Below are 16,695 nucleotides of genomic sequence, written 5' to 3'. Positions count from 1 at the left end.
GTATATAAGTTGGTGAATATGTCTAGAATCACACCCATTTCGAAGAGGGTAAAGAGTCAAATTAAATGCTTTGTCTTAATATAAAACCTCTAGGCTGCTGAAGCGTAATCTATCTCAACTCTCAGCGCAGTAAAAAGTATGTAAATTGGTGAATATGTCTAGAATCACACCCATTTTGAAAGAGGGTAAATGAGTTCATAAATTAACTTTGTCTTAACTGGTATCGCTAGTAAGAAACGTAATCTTTCTCAACTCTTAGTGCAGAAAAAAGTATGTCAATTGGTGAATATGTCTAGAATCACACCCGTTTCGAAAGAGGGTAAAGGAGCTCGTAAACTAACTTCGTCCTTACATACCGGTAACTATCGCTGCTAAGAAACGTAATCTATCTCAACTCTCAGCGCAGTAAAAAGTATGTCAATTGGTGGATATGTCTAGAATCACACCCATTTCGAAAGAGGGTAAATGAGTTCGTAAATTAACTTTGTCTTAACTATCGCTGCTAAGAAATGTAATCTATCTCAACTCTTAGGGCAGAAAAAAAGTATGTAAATTGATGAATATGTCTAGAATCACACCCGTTTCAAAAGAGGGTAAAGGAGCTCGTAAACTAACCACGTCTTAACATAACTATCGCTGCTAAGAAACGCAATCTATCTCAACTCTTAGTGCAGAAAAAAGTATGTAAATTGGTGGATTTATCTAGAATCACACCCGTTTCAAAGAAGGTAAAGGAGCTCGTAAACTAACTTCGTCTTTACATACCGGTAAATATCGCTGTTAAGAAGTGTAACTTATCTCAACTCTTAGTGCAGAAAAAAGTACGTAAATTGGTGGATTTATCTAGAATCACACCCATTTCAAAGAGGGTAAAGAGGCTCGTAAACTAACCACATCTTATCCCAACTATCTCTGCTAAGAAACGTAATCTTTCTCAACTCTTAGTGCAGAAAAAAGTACGTAAATTGGTGGATATGTCTAGAATCACACCCGTTTCAAAAGAAGGTAAAGAGGCTCGTAAACTAACCTCGTCTTATCCCAACTATCGCTGCTGAGAAACCTAACCTATCGCTACCAAGAAAAGACAGGAAAACTCTAGAAGTACACCCACCCTCCCCCAGTGACAACCACCAAAGACATAGGCCGAAGCATATCACGTATTTATTACAGACGATTGACTCTAACCCACCCTGAAACTGACCTGACGTAACTTAACTATGAATGGGGAAAAGTACTGGGCAATGTGGAGGAGAGGGTAGCCATCAGGGAGTTCGAGGGGAGTGTGTTTGAGATGAATGCTGAAGAAGGTGATGGTGGTGGAGAGGAGGGAACTGTGGATGGAAGAGGAGGAAGGAAAGGAAAGGGGGGGAGGGAGGGAAGGAAAGGGGGGGAGGGAGGGGAGGAAGGGAAGGGACGGGAGGGCGGGAGTCCCTATTTCCTGTCACAACCTTTAATTTTATATATATTTCTAAGCCTGAGGCATATCCAGACATGATGTAATATTGCCTCAAGTATGTGTGTGTGTGTGTGTGTGTGTGTGTGTGTGTGTGTGTGTGTGTGTGTGTATTGAGTGAGTGCCAAGACCTAACCTAACCCAAAGTCTCTAATGCCAAGGATATAAAAATAGATGAATTGTGATAGAGAGAGAAAGGGAAAGTAAGGGAAGGGAACGGAAGGGAAGGGAAGGGAAAGGAAAAAGATTCAAAAGGAAGGGAAAAGTTGAGAGAAAGGAAAGTTGATGGGAAAGGAAGGGAAGGGTAAGTTAGGTTAGGTAAGGGAAGGGAAGGGAAAGGAAAGAGATTGAAATGGAAGGGAAAAGTTAAAAGAAGGGAAAGTTGATGAGAAAGGAAGGGAAGGGAAGGGTAAGTTAGGTTAGGTAAGGGAAGGAAAGGAAAAGGAAGGGAAGGGTAAGTTAAGTAAGGGAAGGGAAGGGAAAGGAATGGCATTGTAGGGAAAGAAAGGAAAAGGAAGGGAAAGGAAAAGGAAGAGGAGAAGCAGAAATGGAAGGGAAGAAAGAGGAGGGAGGAAGAGGAGGAGGAGGAGGAGTGAGGGGACAGAAAGAGAGGGCAAAAAAGAGGAGGAGGAAGAGGAAGGGCTGGTGGGGGGTCAGGAAGGAAAAACAGAAGAAAGGAAGGAAGAAGAGGAGGAGGAGGAGGAGGAAGGAAAAACAGAGGAAAGAATGGAATATATTTTAAATTTTCTTCCTCCTCTTTTTCTTTTTTTCTTCCTTGTCTTCTTCTCTTTTTGTTTCTTCTACTTAATCATTTTCTCTTTTTCTCTTTTTTTTTTTTGTACGCACACACACACGCACACACACACACACACACACACACACACACTACTGGGATTACATATTTACCTGTACAAAAGAGGATGAGGAAGACGAGGAGGAGGAGGAGGATTAGGAGGAAACTAGGGCAAGGGAAGAATGAAATGAGAGAGAGAGAGAGAGAGAGAGAGAGAGAGAGGTAACCCCAAATTGTGACAATCTTCATAAAACCTGGTATGGTCATGCAGGGCGCGCACACACACACACACACACACACACACACACACACACACACACACACATACACACACACATATATCTCAATGTAATTTATTTATGTATTTATGTATTTATTTTTATCTAATATTAAAAGACTTCTGACTACTACTACTACTACTACTACTACTACCACCACTACTGCTACTACTACCACTACTAATAATGTTTTTTCTTTCAACAGAGGGAAAAGAGAAGCAACAACAACAACAGCAACCACAACAACAACAGTAGTAGTAGTAGTAATAGTAGTTGTAGTAGCAATAATGATGGAGGAGGAGGAGGTGGAAGAGAAGGAGAAGGAAGAGGAAGAGGAGGAGGAGGAGGAGGAGGAGGAAATAGAAGTAGAGATACCCATGACCTCACCCCAACCACCACTTTCAACACCACCACCACCACCACCGTCAACACCACCGTCAAGCCGCCTCTACTGGTGTCCTTCGGCAACCCCCTCCTTGACCTGACAGCTGTGGTCAAGGACGCCACTCTGCACAGGTGTTTCGGGTTACCTGTGGACGGCCAGCTGGAGGTCAACTCATCCCAGCGACCTGTTTTTTCGCACGTCATGAAGGAGTGAGTGGGGAGGGAGAGAGGGAGGGGAGGAAGGGAGAGAAGGAGGGAGAGGAAGAGAGAATGCGAGGGAAAGTAAGGGAGAGAAAGGATAAAGGAGAGGGAAAAGGAAGGTGAAGGAAAAAAAATATAGGAAATGAGGAGGAAGAGAGAGATAGAAAGGAAAGAAGAGAGAGGGAGAGAGAGAATGACAGAGAGAGAGTAAAGGAGATTGGAGGGAGTGGAAGGGGAAGGGAAAGGAAGGAAGGGATCAATTTGACAGAGTATGTAAGTAAGAAAATTGACAGTAGATTTTGACAAGAGTATGCTATCCAAATCCCTTCTGCAAGAGTTAACCAGCATCTCCACTCTTTCATCCCTATATGTGCTGTCCAAATCCCTTCTGCAAGAGTTAACCAGCATCTTCACTCCTTCATCCCTATATGTGCTGTTCAAATACCTTCTGCAAGAGTTAACCAGCATCTTCACTCCTTCATCCCTATATGTGCTGTACAAATCCCTTCTGCAAGAGTTAACCAGCATCTTCACTCCATCATCCCTATATGTGCTGTACAAATCCCTTCTGCAAGAGTTAACCAGCATCTTCACTCCTTCATCCCTATATGTTACTGTCCAAATCCCTTCTGCAAGAGTTAACCAGCATCTTCACTCTTTCATCCCTATATGTTACTGTCCAAATCCCTTCTGCAAGAGTTAACCAGCATCTTCACTCTTTCATCCCTCTATGTTCTGTCCAAATCCCTTCTGCAAGAGTTAACCAGCATCTTCACTCTTTCATCCCTATATGTTACTGTCCAAATCCTTTCTGCAAGAGTTAACCATCATCTTCACTCCTTCATCCCTATATGTGCTGTCCAAATCCCTTCTGCAAGAGTTAACCAGCATCTTCACTCTCATCCCTATATGTTCTGTCCAAATCCCTTCTGCAAGAGTTAACCAGCACTTTCAATCTTTCATCTCTGTACTGTCCAAATCCCTTCTGCAAGAGTTAACCAGCATCTTCACTCTTTCATCCCTATATGTGCTGTCCAAATCCCTTCTGCAAGAGTTAACCAGCATCTTCACTCTTTCATCCCTATATGTGCTGTCCAAATCCCTTCTGCAAGAGTTAACCAGCATCTCCACTCTTTCATCCCTATATGTGCTGTCCAAATCCCTTCTGCAAGAGTTAACCAGCATCTTCACTCCTTCATCCCTATATGTTACTGTCCAAATCCTTTCTGGAAGAGTTAACCAGCATCTTCACTCTTTCATCCCTCTATGTGCTGTCCAAATCCCTTCTGCAAGAGTTAACCAGCATCTCCACTCTTTCATCCCTATATGTTACTGTCCAAATCCCTTCTGCAAGAGTTAACCAGCATCTCCACTCTTTCATCCCGATATGTGCTGTACAAATCCCTTCTGCAAGAATTAACCAGCATCTCCACTCTTTCATCCCTATATGTTCTGTCCAAATCCCTTCTGCAAGAGTTAACCAGCATCTTCACTCTTTCATCCCTATATGTTCTGTACAAATCCCTTCTGCAAGAGTTAACCAGCACTTTCAATCTTTCATCTCTGTACTGTCCAAATCCCTTCTGCAAGAGTTAACCAGTATCTTCACTCCTTCATCCCTATATGTGCTGTCCAAATCCCTTCTGCAAGAGTTAACCATCATCTTCACTCCTTCATCCCTATATGTGCTGTCCAAATCCCTTCTGCAAGAGTTAACCAGCATCTTCACTCCTTCATCCCTTCCACTGGTAGTCTTCATTCCTTAGTATATATATTTTTTTTCTATCTTTTTTCACTCCAGTTGCCATAAAAAGAAGAGGCAGAAGTGATAGAAATCTGTAGAAAATGATATAAGTTTGATATATATATGTGTTAATTCTCTCCCACACACCCGCTAACACACACCCGCCCCCCGCAGGTATCCCGTGGAGTACACAGCAGGCGGGTGTGCTCTCAACTCCTCAAGGGTGTTCTGCTGGGTGCTGGGCGAGGGGCAACGGGTGGTGTTCGTCGGGGGCATCGGGGAGGACCAGGCCGCCACGAGACTGTCCAAGATTGTGGAGGAGAGCGGGGTCATTACCAGGTGAGTGTGGTGGTGGTGGTGGTGGTGGTGATGATTATGACAAGTGTTTTTCCTTCATCACCAGTTTCATCACCACTTCAGCACTTATCATCACCATTTCATCACCGTTTCCATGCTTTCTTATTAATGGTGGTGGTGGTGATAAGTGTGAGTCTTTATGTTAAGGTCACAATCCCTATACTTTTTCCATTCATCACCAGTTTCATCACCACCTTATTTTCAGTTCATCACCACTTTCAGCACTTGTCATCACCACTTCATCACCATTTCCTTCCTTTCTTATTAATGAGGCTTTCTGTACAGCAAAGTGAGGTCATTCTCTGTTGATTTATACCATAAGGTGCTGGCTATCATGTTTTTGAAGATACCCTAAACTTAACATAACCTAACAAAACCCCAAACAGTCACTACAGGTCTTGACTCAGAAAATTCATATATCCTTCCTTACTAATGAGACTTTCTATACAACACAGTGAGGTCATTCTTTGTTGATTTATACCATAAGGTGCTGGCTACCATGTGTTTGAAGATACCCTAAACTTAACCTAACATAACCTAACAAAACCCCAAACAGTCACTACAGGTCTTGACTCAGAAAATTCATATATCCTTCCTTACTAATAAGACTTTCTATACAACACAGTGAGGTCATTCCTTGTTGATTTACACCATAAGGGGCTGGCTATCATGTGTTTGAAGATACCCTAAACTTAACCTAACATAACCTAACAAAACCCCAAACAGTCACTGTAGGTCTTGACTCAGAAAATTCATATATCCTTCCTTACTAATGAGACTTTCTGTACAACAAAGTGAGGTCATTCTTTGTTGATTTATACCATAAGGGGCTGGCTATCATGTGTTTGAAGATACCCTAAACTTAACCTAACATAACCTGACAAAACCCCAAACAGTCACTACAGGTCTTGACTCAGAAAATTCATATATCCTTCCTTACTATTGAGACTTTCTATACAACACAGTGAGGTCATTCCTTGTTGATTTATACCATAAGGTGCTGGCTATCATGTGTTTGAAGATACCCTAAACTTAACCTAACATAACCCAACAAAACCCCAAACAGTCACTACAGGTCTTGACTCAGAAAATTCATATATCCTTCCTTACTAATGAGACTTTCTATACAACACAGTGAGGTCATTCCTTGTTGATTTATGCCATAAGGGGCTGGCTATCATGTGTTTGAAGATACCCTAAACTTAACCTAACATAACCTAACAAAACCCCAAACAGTCTCTACAGGTCTTGACTCAGAAAATTCATATATCCTTCCTTACTAATGAGACTTTCTATACAACACAGTGAGGTCATTCCTTGTTGATTTATGCCATAAGGTGCTGGCTACCATGTGCTTGAAGATACCCTAAACTTAACCTAACATAACCTAACAAAACCCCAAACAGTCACTATTGGTCTTGACTCAGAAAACTCATATATCCTCCACCACCTCACCACCACCACCACCACCAGGTTTGTCAAGGTGCCGGGTCAGCCTACCGGGGTGCGTGGCACTGGTCCTGTGTGCCATCCTGTGTGCCGCTGCCTGCCATGCTCTGCCTGCCCCAGCATGTCTTCACCCCAGACCTGCCCCCCACCCTTGAAAGCGGCTGAATTTATTTCGTCGAGGCTATTTCATTCACTTTAGCAAGGCTCTACAGGTATGTGCGTGTAGGTATGGGTAGAATGTAGTAGTAATAGTAGTAGTAGTATTAGTAATTAGTAGGCAATTATCCTAACCTAACATTTTCTATCCATAAATGTCTCTAAACTTAACCAATCCGCTGTGATTGTTAGGGACTTTGCCTTCACTGGTATACGGTAACACACACCGCCCACACTGCATGAAAGACAGACAGACAGAGAGGGAGAAAGGAATTAAAACAAGCAACAGAAGGTCTTAAAATCATGCTAATACTCATCCTACACCCATGGAACCCAGATATGAGGGTGTTAAGGCATCCATACACCCACCCCACATCCATCTAACACCCGCCCACACCCACAGGAAGATAGACAGCAGACAGAGAGGGAGAAAGGAGAGAAAAAAACACAACAGGATCCCAGAAATGCAGTCTTGAAATCATACATTCTTACACCCATCCTACACCCATAGCAGCCAGATATGAGGGTGTTAGAGCATGCACACACCCGCTACACACCTGTCTAACACCCGCCCACACCCGCAGAAAGATAGACTTAAGACAGAGAGGGAGAAAGGAAGGAAACACAACAGGATCCTGGAAATGCCGTCTTTAAATCATACATTCTTACACCCATCCTACACGCATAGCAGCCAGATATGAGGGTGTTAGGAGATCCGCACACCTGCTACACACCTGTCTAACACCCGCCCACACCCGCAGAAAGACAGACTTAAGACAGAGAGGGAGAAAGGAGAGAAAAACACACAACAGGATCCCAGAAATGCAGTCTTGAAATCATACATTCTTACACCCATCCTACACCCATAGCAGCCAGATATGAGGGTATTAGGAGATCCACACACTGCTACACACCGTCTAACACCTTACACCATGAGAAAGACAGACTTAAGACAGAGAGGAGAAAGGAGAGAAAAACACACAACAGGATCCCAGAAATGCAGTCTTGAAATCATACATTCTTACACCCATAGCAGCCAGATATGAGGGTGTTAGGAGATCCGCACACCCGCTACACACCTGTCTAACACCCGCCCACACCCACAGAAAGACAGACTTAAGACAGAGACGGAGAAAGGAGAGAAAAAAACACAACAGGATCCCAGAAATGCAGTCTTGAAATCATACATTCTTACACCCATCCTACACCCATAGCAGCCAGATATGAGGGTGTTAGGGCATCCACACACCCGCTACACACCTGTCTAACACCCGCCCACACCCACAGAAAGACAGACTTAAGACAGAGAGGGAGAAAGGAAGGAAGCACACAACAGGATCCCAGAAATGCAGTCTTGAAATCATACATTCTTACACCCATCCCACACCCATAGCAGCCAGATATGAGGGTGTTAGGGGATCCACACACCCGCTACACACCTGTCTAACACCCGCCCACACCCACAGAAAGATAGACAGCAGACAGAGAGGGAGAAAGGAGAGAAAAACACACAACAGGATCCCAGAAATGCGGTCTTGAAATCATACATTCTTACACCCATCCTACACCCATAGCAGCCAGATATGAGGGTGTTAGGGGATCCACACACCCGCTACACACCCGTCTAACACCCGCCCACACCCACAGAAAGACAGACTTAAGACAGAGAGGGAGAAAGGAAGGAAGCACACAACAGGATCCCAGAAATGCAGTCTTGAAATCATACATTCTTACACCCATCCCACACCCATAGCAGCCAGATATGAGGGTGTTAGGAGATCCGCACCGCTACACACCTCTAACACCGCCCACACCCATGAAAGACAGACTTAAGACAGAGAGGGAGAAAGGAGAGAAAAACACACAACAGGATCCCAGAAATGCGGTTTTGAAATCATACATTCTTACACCCATCCTACACCCATAGCAGCCAGATATGAGGGTGTTAGGAGATCCGCACACCTGCTACACACCTGTCTAACACCCGCCCACACCCACAGGAAGATAGACGGCAGACAGAGAGGGAGAAAGGAAGGACAACAAGCGACAGGAACATAAAAATGAGGTCTTAAAATCATACTAATACTCATGGAACCCAAATTTAGTATGTTAGGGCATAGATACACCCACCCCACCCGCTAACACCTGCCCACACAGAGATCGAAGTACGCCCAGCGGAACCACAAAACCCTCGTCTTCAACCTCTGCGGAAGTTACGTCTGCGAGAACAACTCAGAGGAACTGCGACAACTTCTACCTTTCGTGGACATTCTGTTTGGGTTCGTAGAAGAGTACCGGACCCTAGACAGTGCCCTGGACGTCGAGGAACTGAGTGCCAAGGAGTGCTGGGACCCTGAGAGTATATGCCATGACCTGTTGTTAGTTTTGAAGGCTATTAGGGGGGAGGCGAACGTCATTGAGGATTGCGTTAGGGAGAAAAAGGAGGGGAAGGAAGTTGCAGAGAAGATCAACACCTCCTCGGATGTTTGTGTTCCCTCCTCCACCTCCTCCTCCTCCTCCTCCTCCTCCGACACTGTCAACACCACTGCACCACCACACCACCACCACAATTACCACAATGACACCACCTCTCTCTGTGATGGTGATGAAAATGACGCACTTGTGGATGGCGCTGAGACCTCGCCAGTCAACCACTCACCCACGCACTCACCCAGCCAGTCAGTCAGTCAGGGGGTTAGTCAATCATCCAGTCAGTCAACCGGGGATCTACCAAACGGCACACTACCACACATGTCAAACGGGAACCACTTCAACAGCCACACACCTACGAAATCAACCACAAACGACACACACACACACGCACACAGGGTCAAACAGCGGGTCGTAGTCGTCACAAAGGGCCCCAGTCCGCTGCTGTACTGCCACAGGGGGAGAGTCAGGGAGAGACCAGTGCCCCCTATAACCCCTGAGGAGATTGTCGATACCACAGGGGCAGGGGACTCCTTCGTGGGGGGCTTCCTGGCGGCACTGAGTCAGAAGAGGGAGCTTGCGGAGTGCTTGGACTGTGGGGTATGGACAGCCCAGCACCTCTTGCGACAGAAGGGCTGCACTCTACCTCCTTACCCTGCGGAGTTTTTGGCCTAGACGTGTGGCGTGGGCTGCGTGGTTGTCCCCTGCTGTGTGTGTGTGTGTGTGTGTGTGTGTGTGTGTGTGTGTGTGTGTGTGTGTGTGTGTGTGTGTGTGTGTGTGTGTGTGTGTGTGTGGTTGATCCCTCCTCCCCCCCTCCCTCCCCCTGTTTTTTTTTTTTTTTTTTTTTGGATTTATTTATTTATTTTTTGCGTCCCTTTTATTTTCAAGCCCTTTTTGTCTTGCCCTTTTTATTCTGTGCCTTTAATTTTTGCCCTTTTTTCTGTCTATCTGCCCTTATTTTTTTTTTTTTTTTTTTCCCACTTTGGCCCCTTCAGACCTTCCCCTTCAATATGCCCCCTTCTGTATGCCCCTTCCTTATGCCCTTCATCTTCCCCCTTCAGCCCTTCCCCTTCAGTATGCCCCTTCAATATGCCCCTTCAATATGCCCCCTTCAATATGCCCCTTCAGTCCTTCCCCTTCACTATGCCCCCTTCAGTCCTTCCCCTTCACTATGCCCCCTTCAATATGCCCCTTCAGTCCTTCCCCCTTCACTATGCCCCATCACAGGATCAGGACAAGTCAGTTAGTTCAAAATACCAATAACATATTATTATTATTATTATTATTATTATTATTATTATTATTATTATTATTATTATTATTATTTTATTTATTTATGAAGTTAAAGATCAGTGGCATCCCTCCACCTTCCCCTCCTGTGTGTGTGTATGTGTGTGTGTGTGTGTGTAGTCAGATATGCAGGGAAGGGTGAAGCATACACACACACACACACACACACACACACACACACACACACACACACACACACACACACACACCATCATACTCAAAATATAATAGTCATGTTGTGTAAAAATAGGAGAGAGAGAGAGAGAGAGAGAGAGAGAGAGAGAGAATAATTAAACACTCTTCTTCACAACTACTAGAATCACAAATAGTAAATAGTTATGCAATAGTTTTTTTTTTTTTTTAGAGAGAGAGAGAGAGATGGATAATTAGAGAAAGAAAGAAAGAAGGATAAGAAATATGAGTTAGTGTGTACGTGTGTGTGTGTGTGTGTGTGCGCGTGTATGTATGTGCACATATATGTGTGTGTGCGTGTGTGTGTTCTAACCTTAAGTTATCTCACTTATGATTCTCAAGGAAGGAATTTTGATCTTATTTATTTATTTATTTACTATTTTATTTTTTGTAGCCAAGTAATAAAAGGAATTCAATCTCACTAAAGGGAATCCAGTCTCTCTCTCAAAGGATTCCAAACCTCAGAAAAAGGTGTTTGATTGCATTTATGGGTGAAGGGAGATTAAGGGCAAAGGGAGACAAAGGTTAAGGGTGCTAGGAAGGGTATTGAGTGCCATGCTAAGGGTTAGGAAGGTGTTGGATCCTCTTCTAAAGAGCTGTTTAAGTGTTTGAACCTTAGGAAGGGATTTAAAGGGTGTTAGAGAATTGCAGGGAGGTTCAAGGGTGCTAGGAAAGGGCAATAAGGCTTCAGTGCCCTCTGGGCGGTAATTAAAGGCCCCGTCCACAGCTATGCGGCAAACCTTTCTCAGTGTGACGTCATGCATGGAGGAGCAGCGAGCAAGGCTTGGTGCAGGGTGTCCCCAGCGAGGCCTTGCCGGCTGCACACGTCAAGCAGGGCGGTTAGGTATGGCATCAAGGTGCTGCCAGACCACATCTTCTGCCTTGTCGTTTTTATCGCTGTTTTCATCGCTATAACAATACTCAGCGCGATTTTCCTCTTGCGTGTCCTGCGATCCATGTTGTCACTGCCAGGCTCTGAGCGCCCAGCCAGCGTTGTCTGAATGTGTGCGACAGGTTAAAGCAGGGCAAAGTTTAATTAACACAAGCAAAGCGCCATTATGGACAGGGCCTAAAAGGATTCTGATTCTCTTCTAAGGGTGTTTGAACCTAAGACAAGGGCGTTGGATAGTGTAGGAATGTAAAGAAGTAATTTAGATCTTATTTGTAAGTGGCCTTAAGTAGGTGTCTGTGTGTGTGTGTTTGTGTGTGTGTGTGTGTGTGTGTGTGTGTGTGTAGTTCATCTATGTGCATTTGTGTATGTGTTTGTTTCTTTGGGTCATACTCATATACACACACACACACACACACACACACACACACACACACACACAGGTAGAAATATATGCAAATCATCTTTTTATTTATTTTTTATTTTTTTCCATTTATTTCTTTATTTATTTTTCCAACTTAACAATCTCAGTCGCATTTCCAAGAGAATAGACAAATAGATAGACACAATAATAATAAAAATAATAATAATAACAATAATAATAATAGATTCCAGCCAAATAAAGAAGAAAGGGAGAGAGAGATAGAAAGAATAAAGGAGGGAGATAGAGATAGATAGAGAGAGAATTATTATATATATAGTAGATAGGAATAAATACAAAGATATATATATTTAGAAGTGGTCTAGCCTGCTCTTGTGAATGTTGGAAGAAATGGGAAGAAAAGAAGACAGAGAAGAAAGAGGAGGAGGAGGAAGAGAGAGAAGAAAAGAAGATTAATATGTGAGGAAGAGGAAGAGGAGGAGAGAAGAGGAAAGGAAGGAAGGAAGGCATTGTAGAGGAAGAGGAAGAAAAAAAAGGAAATATGTGAGGAAAGGAAGAGGAGGAGGAGGAAGAAGGAAGGAAGGAAGGAAGGAAGACAGTAGAGGAAGAGAGAGAAGAAGATCAATATATGAGGAAAGGAAGAGGAAGAAGAAGAAGGAAGGAAGGAAGGAAGACATTGTAGAGGAAGAGGAAGAAAAAAAGACAAATGTGTGAGGGAAGGAAGAGGAAGAGGAGGAGGAGGAGGAGAGAAAAGGAAGGAAGAGAATGAGAGAAAAGAAAAAAAGCATACAAGGAGGAATGTGTCCCGATCCTTTTAAAGAGAGTTGGAACCTGTTATAAGGAATCAATCCCAATGCCACAAACCAAGATTATAAGGTGTGAGGTTAAATGGCAAAAATTGAGGTTTGTGAAAATTTATTCAGAGGTGCTGCTGCCAATAAGTGCCTCCTGGTCCTTGAAGGGTTAAATAAAAATAAGGAAAATAGAGACAGGTTTGTAATTTATTCATTCAGAGTACAATAAGTTTCTAATTTTTAAAGTGTTGGAACCTGTTATAAGGGAATCCAATGCCACAAAACCAAGATTATAAGGTGTTAGGAGATTAAGTAAAGGAATTGAAGGTTTGTAAAAAGTTATTCAGAGCTACAATAAGTGTCCTGATCCTTTTAAAGAGTGTTGGAACCTGTTATAAGGGAATCCAATGCCACAAAACCAAGATTATAAGGTGGTAGGAGGTTAAATAAGGGAAATTGAGGTTTGTAAAAAGCTATTCAGAGCTACAATAAGTGTCCCGATCCTTTTAAAGAGTGTTGGAACCTGTTATAAGGGAATCCAATGCCACAAACCCAAGATCATAAGGTGTTAGGAGGTTAAATAAGGGAAATTGAGGTTTGTAAAAATTTATTCAGAGGTACAATAAGTTTCCTGGTCCTTTTAAAGAGTGTTGGAACCTGTTAGAAGGGAATCCAATGCCACAAAACCAAGATTATAAGGTGTTAGGAGAGAATTGATTATGTATATGAGTCTTCTTATGTATAAATTGATTCTTAATAGTTTTGCAAAGGAAGAATGTATGAAATAATGATGATAATAGTGATGATAAAAGAGTGAATGAAGAGAAAGAGAGAGAGAGAGAGAGAGAGATGTAATAACCAAAACAATGTGTGATAAAGTGAGAGAATAGAAGGAAAAAAAAACAGGAAGGAAGGAAAATAAAAAAGAATAAAGAAAAACAAGAAAAGGAAGAAGAAAAAAGTGAAGGATAAAATAAAATAAAAGGGAAAGAAGAAAAAGAAGAGGAAGAAAGAAAGGAAAGACAAGGATAATATTAAGTTGCATTTATTTAACATTCAGTATTACATTATTATTATTATTATTTTTATTATTATTATTACTCTTGTTCAGTATTAGTCTTAGATCTGTTAGTGAATTTTTATTATTATTATTATTATTATTATTATTATTATTATTATAGTAGAAATAGTGTTCATAATTTTAAGTTAGAGAGAGAGAGAGAGAGAGAGAGAGAGAGAGAACTGTACAGCTATTATATGCACACACACACACACACACACCCACACACACACAGAGAGAGAGAGAGAGAGAGAGAGAGAGAGAGAGAGAGAGAGAGCATATAGGCTGTGGTGGTGATGGTTGTAATAATCTAAGAGAGAGAGAGAGAGAGAGAGAGAGAGAGAGAGAGAGAGAGAGAGAGAGAGAGAGAGAGAAAATAATAATAATAATAATAATAGTAGTAATAATAATAAAATGATTGCTATAATTTGTTAGCTAGTCAAGTCTCCCCTCAACGCCTCTGTACTTTTAAAGAAAATGTACGCCGTTGGTCGATTATATATATTAGTATAATAAAAAATGTAATTACGATGCTGGTTTTATTATTATCATTATTATTATTGTTACGTTGTGTGTTATTATCATTATTTAATTATTCCTTCTCTTGCTACTTCCTATTTTCTTCTTATATATCCTTTTCCACTCTTCTTCCTCTTCTTTCTTTTTTTCTTATTTTTTCTCATTTTTCTTTAATTTTTCACTTTATTTAGTAGTAGTAGTTGTAGTGGTAGTAGTAATAGTAGTAGTAGTAGTAGTAGTAGTAGTAGTAGTGGTGGTGGTGGTGGTGGTAGTAGTAGTAGTAGTAGTAGCATTCTTGACTACTAAAAAAAAAATGAAAAAAATAATGAAAAAAATAATGAAAAAAAAATAAAAACAATCACAAGAAGTATTTAAAATCACTCTAAATAACCACAAACTAATAAAAACAACAATAGTAACAAAAAACAACAAAAACAACACCAAAAACAAAATCGCTAAAGTCACCCATGAAACAAAAAATTACCACGAAAAATCAAAACCAGCTGATCCAACCTCCAGCCCTCAGTGTCAGTCGAGGCGCCGGACGGGGAGGATGTACGCTCTCGCCTCTCCCTCCACCCAGACCACACGGTGACCTCTGCCACTGACCACGGAGGGAGGTCAGGGGGATGTGAGGATAAGCCGTGTCAAGGAGGAATTTGTGGAGCAGCTGCAGGAGGTGTTCAAAGTGTGCGATGTGGAGCAAAGTCAGAACGTGATCTGTCTCACTCGCATTTGTTACGTCTTGCCGGAGAACACTTGGGGGCAGTCAGAGAACGTGAGTGTGGGGAACGTTTCTTTGCTATTGGGAACGTTTTTTATGAGGCTGGGAACGTTTTCAGGAGGTCAGGGATGGTTTAGGGTCTCAAGCTTGTTTTTGTTAATGAGAATGTTTCTCTTTGTGTAACGTTGTAGAAACGATTTGAGTGGGATTAAAGAACGTTATAACGAGATTAGACGTTTTTCAGAAGGTTGAGGATAGTTTAGGGGCATTTGAGGACGTTTTTTGAGCGGTGAACGTGAGTGTGACCTTTAGGAGGGGTTAGAAACGTTTTTTTGGGGGGGCTAGAAACGTTTTTAGGGGATTGGAAACTTTTCGTGGTGAACGTGACTCTGGAAGGTCGTTTTTTGGGAACGTTCTTTTGGGATTAGGGACGTTTGGGAAGTGGCAAATGCTTTTAGGGGTCTGGGAACGGTGTGTGTGTTGGTAAGGATAACGTTCATGTGTGTGTGTGTGTGTGTGTGTGTGTGTGTGTGTGTGTGTGTGTGCACCGTGTGCTTGGTTATGGCGGTGACGTGTGTGGCAAAATGTGTACATAACACAATTGTATGGCAGTAGAGGCTTTCAGGACAAAATACTGACCTGGTGACACCACACTAGTACTATGGACACACAGTAGGGCGAAGGAACCTTAAAAGTTTGTTAGTAAGAGGCTGTGACGCTGTTCGTCTGGCCGCGTGTGCTGCGTGTACGTATTAGTGCAGAGGTTCTCAAACTGAAGTGGAACCTTAAGAAGCACGGACAGTGCCTGGGGTGCCACAAGATTATCATTAATTTTGAATCATGCCTTTTTTTTCTTTTAATGTTAGTTGCATTTATAACTCTTAAGTTTATAATACTACTGATAAGTCCAATGTTTGGGCATGTACTGTACTGTATGTTAATTTTGATTTAAGCATGGATAATAATCTTGATTAATTAATTAGTAATTTAAACAGGTAATACTGTGTATAAGGAGTTAATTCATGTGAGGAAGGGGTAAAGGGTGCCATAAAGGGTTTATATAAGTTCAGGGGCGCCATCACTGAAAAAGGATTGAGAACCGCTGTATTACTGTTTAACTGTTTATCATCATATCAAGTTTTAGCGCGACTTTTGAATCTACACTCTTTTCTGGTTACAGGTACAGGATACACCTCAGTGTGAAAATGTCGGTGGCGCACAAACTGTTTTTCATGACGGCCCCTTTGATTTTGTTGGAAATACTTACTCCCTTTTCCCCACTAAATAACTTGAGCCTGACGCTTCCCACCCACGAGCGGCAAAAGTCTGGTGAGGGAGCGCGTTAGAACATGCAAGGCCTCAAGGTAAGGCCCCATTCACACGAGCAGTTTCTGTCGCTCCAGCATGCAGGCTTGAAATTCCATCTTGGGAGATTTCAATGTTCACCACCAGCTTTGGCTTTCATCCTCTTTCACTGACCAGCCTGGTGAACAAGCCTATAACTGTGCTCTCCTCGATGACCTAGAGCAGTTGGTTCAGCACCCTACACGTATTCCCGACCGTCTTGGAGACCGGCCCAACATACTAGACCTCTTCCTTA

General features: G+C 42.5%; 1 protein-coding gene and 2 long non-coding RNA genes across 3 annotated transcripts; 2 read left to right on the top strand and 1 right to left on the bottom strand.

Moving 5' to 3' along the window:
• Positions 1-2,810: 2,810 nt before the first annotated feature.
• LOC126990848 (uncharacterized) lies at positions 2,811-10,647 on the top strand (the record flags this gene model as incomplete). Its single annotated transcript, XM_050849499.1, has 4 exons — positions 2,811-3,118; positions 5,028-5,192; positions 6,684-6,714; positions 8,973-10,647. Coding segments are annotated over 4 exons (1,452 nt in total), but the record flags the coding sequence as incomplete, so codon positions are not given.
• Positions 10,648-12,009: 1,362 nt separating this feature from the next.
• On the bottom strand, positions 12,010-13,177 carry LOC126990845 (uncharacterized). Its single transcript, XR_007744863.1, has 2 exons — positions 13,048-13,177; positions 12,010-12,829 (listed from the first exon to the last, which is right to left on the bottom strand). It is a non-coding gene; the product is annotated as an uncharacterized LOC126990845 (long non-coding RNA).
• LOC126990844 (uncharacterized) lies at positions 13,078-13,796 on the top strand. The gene is made up of 2 exons (XR_007744862.1): positions 13,078-13,223; positions 13,358-13,796. It is a non-coding gene; the product is annotated as an uncharacterized LOC126990844 (long non-coding RNA).
• The last annotated feature ends 2,899 nt before the right edge of the window (positions 13,797-16,695 follow it).

This window comes from Eriocheir sinensis, unplaced genomic scaffold, assembly GCF_024679095.1.
Source record: "Eriocheir sinensis breed Jianghai 21 unplaced genomic scaffold, ASM2467909v1 Scaffold213, whole genome shotgun sequence".
Lineage (NCBI taxonomy): Eukaryota > Metazoa > Arthropoda > Malacostraca > Decapoda > Varunidae > Eriocheir > Eriocheir sinensis.
This window is presented reverse-complemented; position numbering and strand designations above follow the sequence as displayed.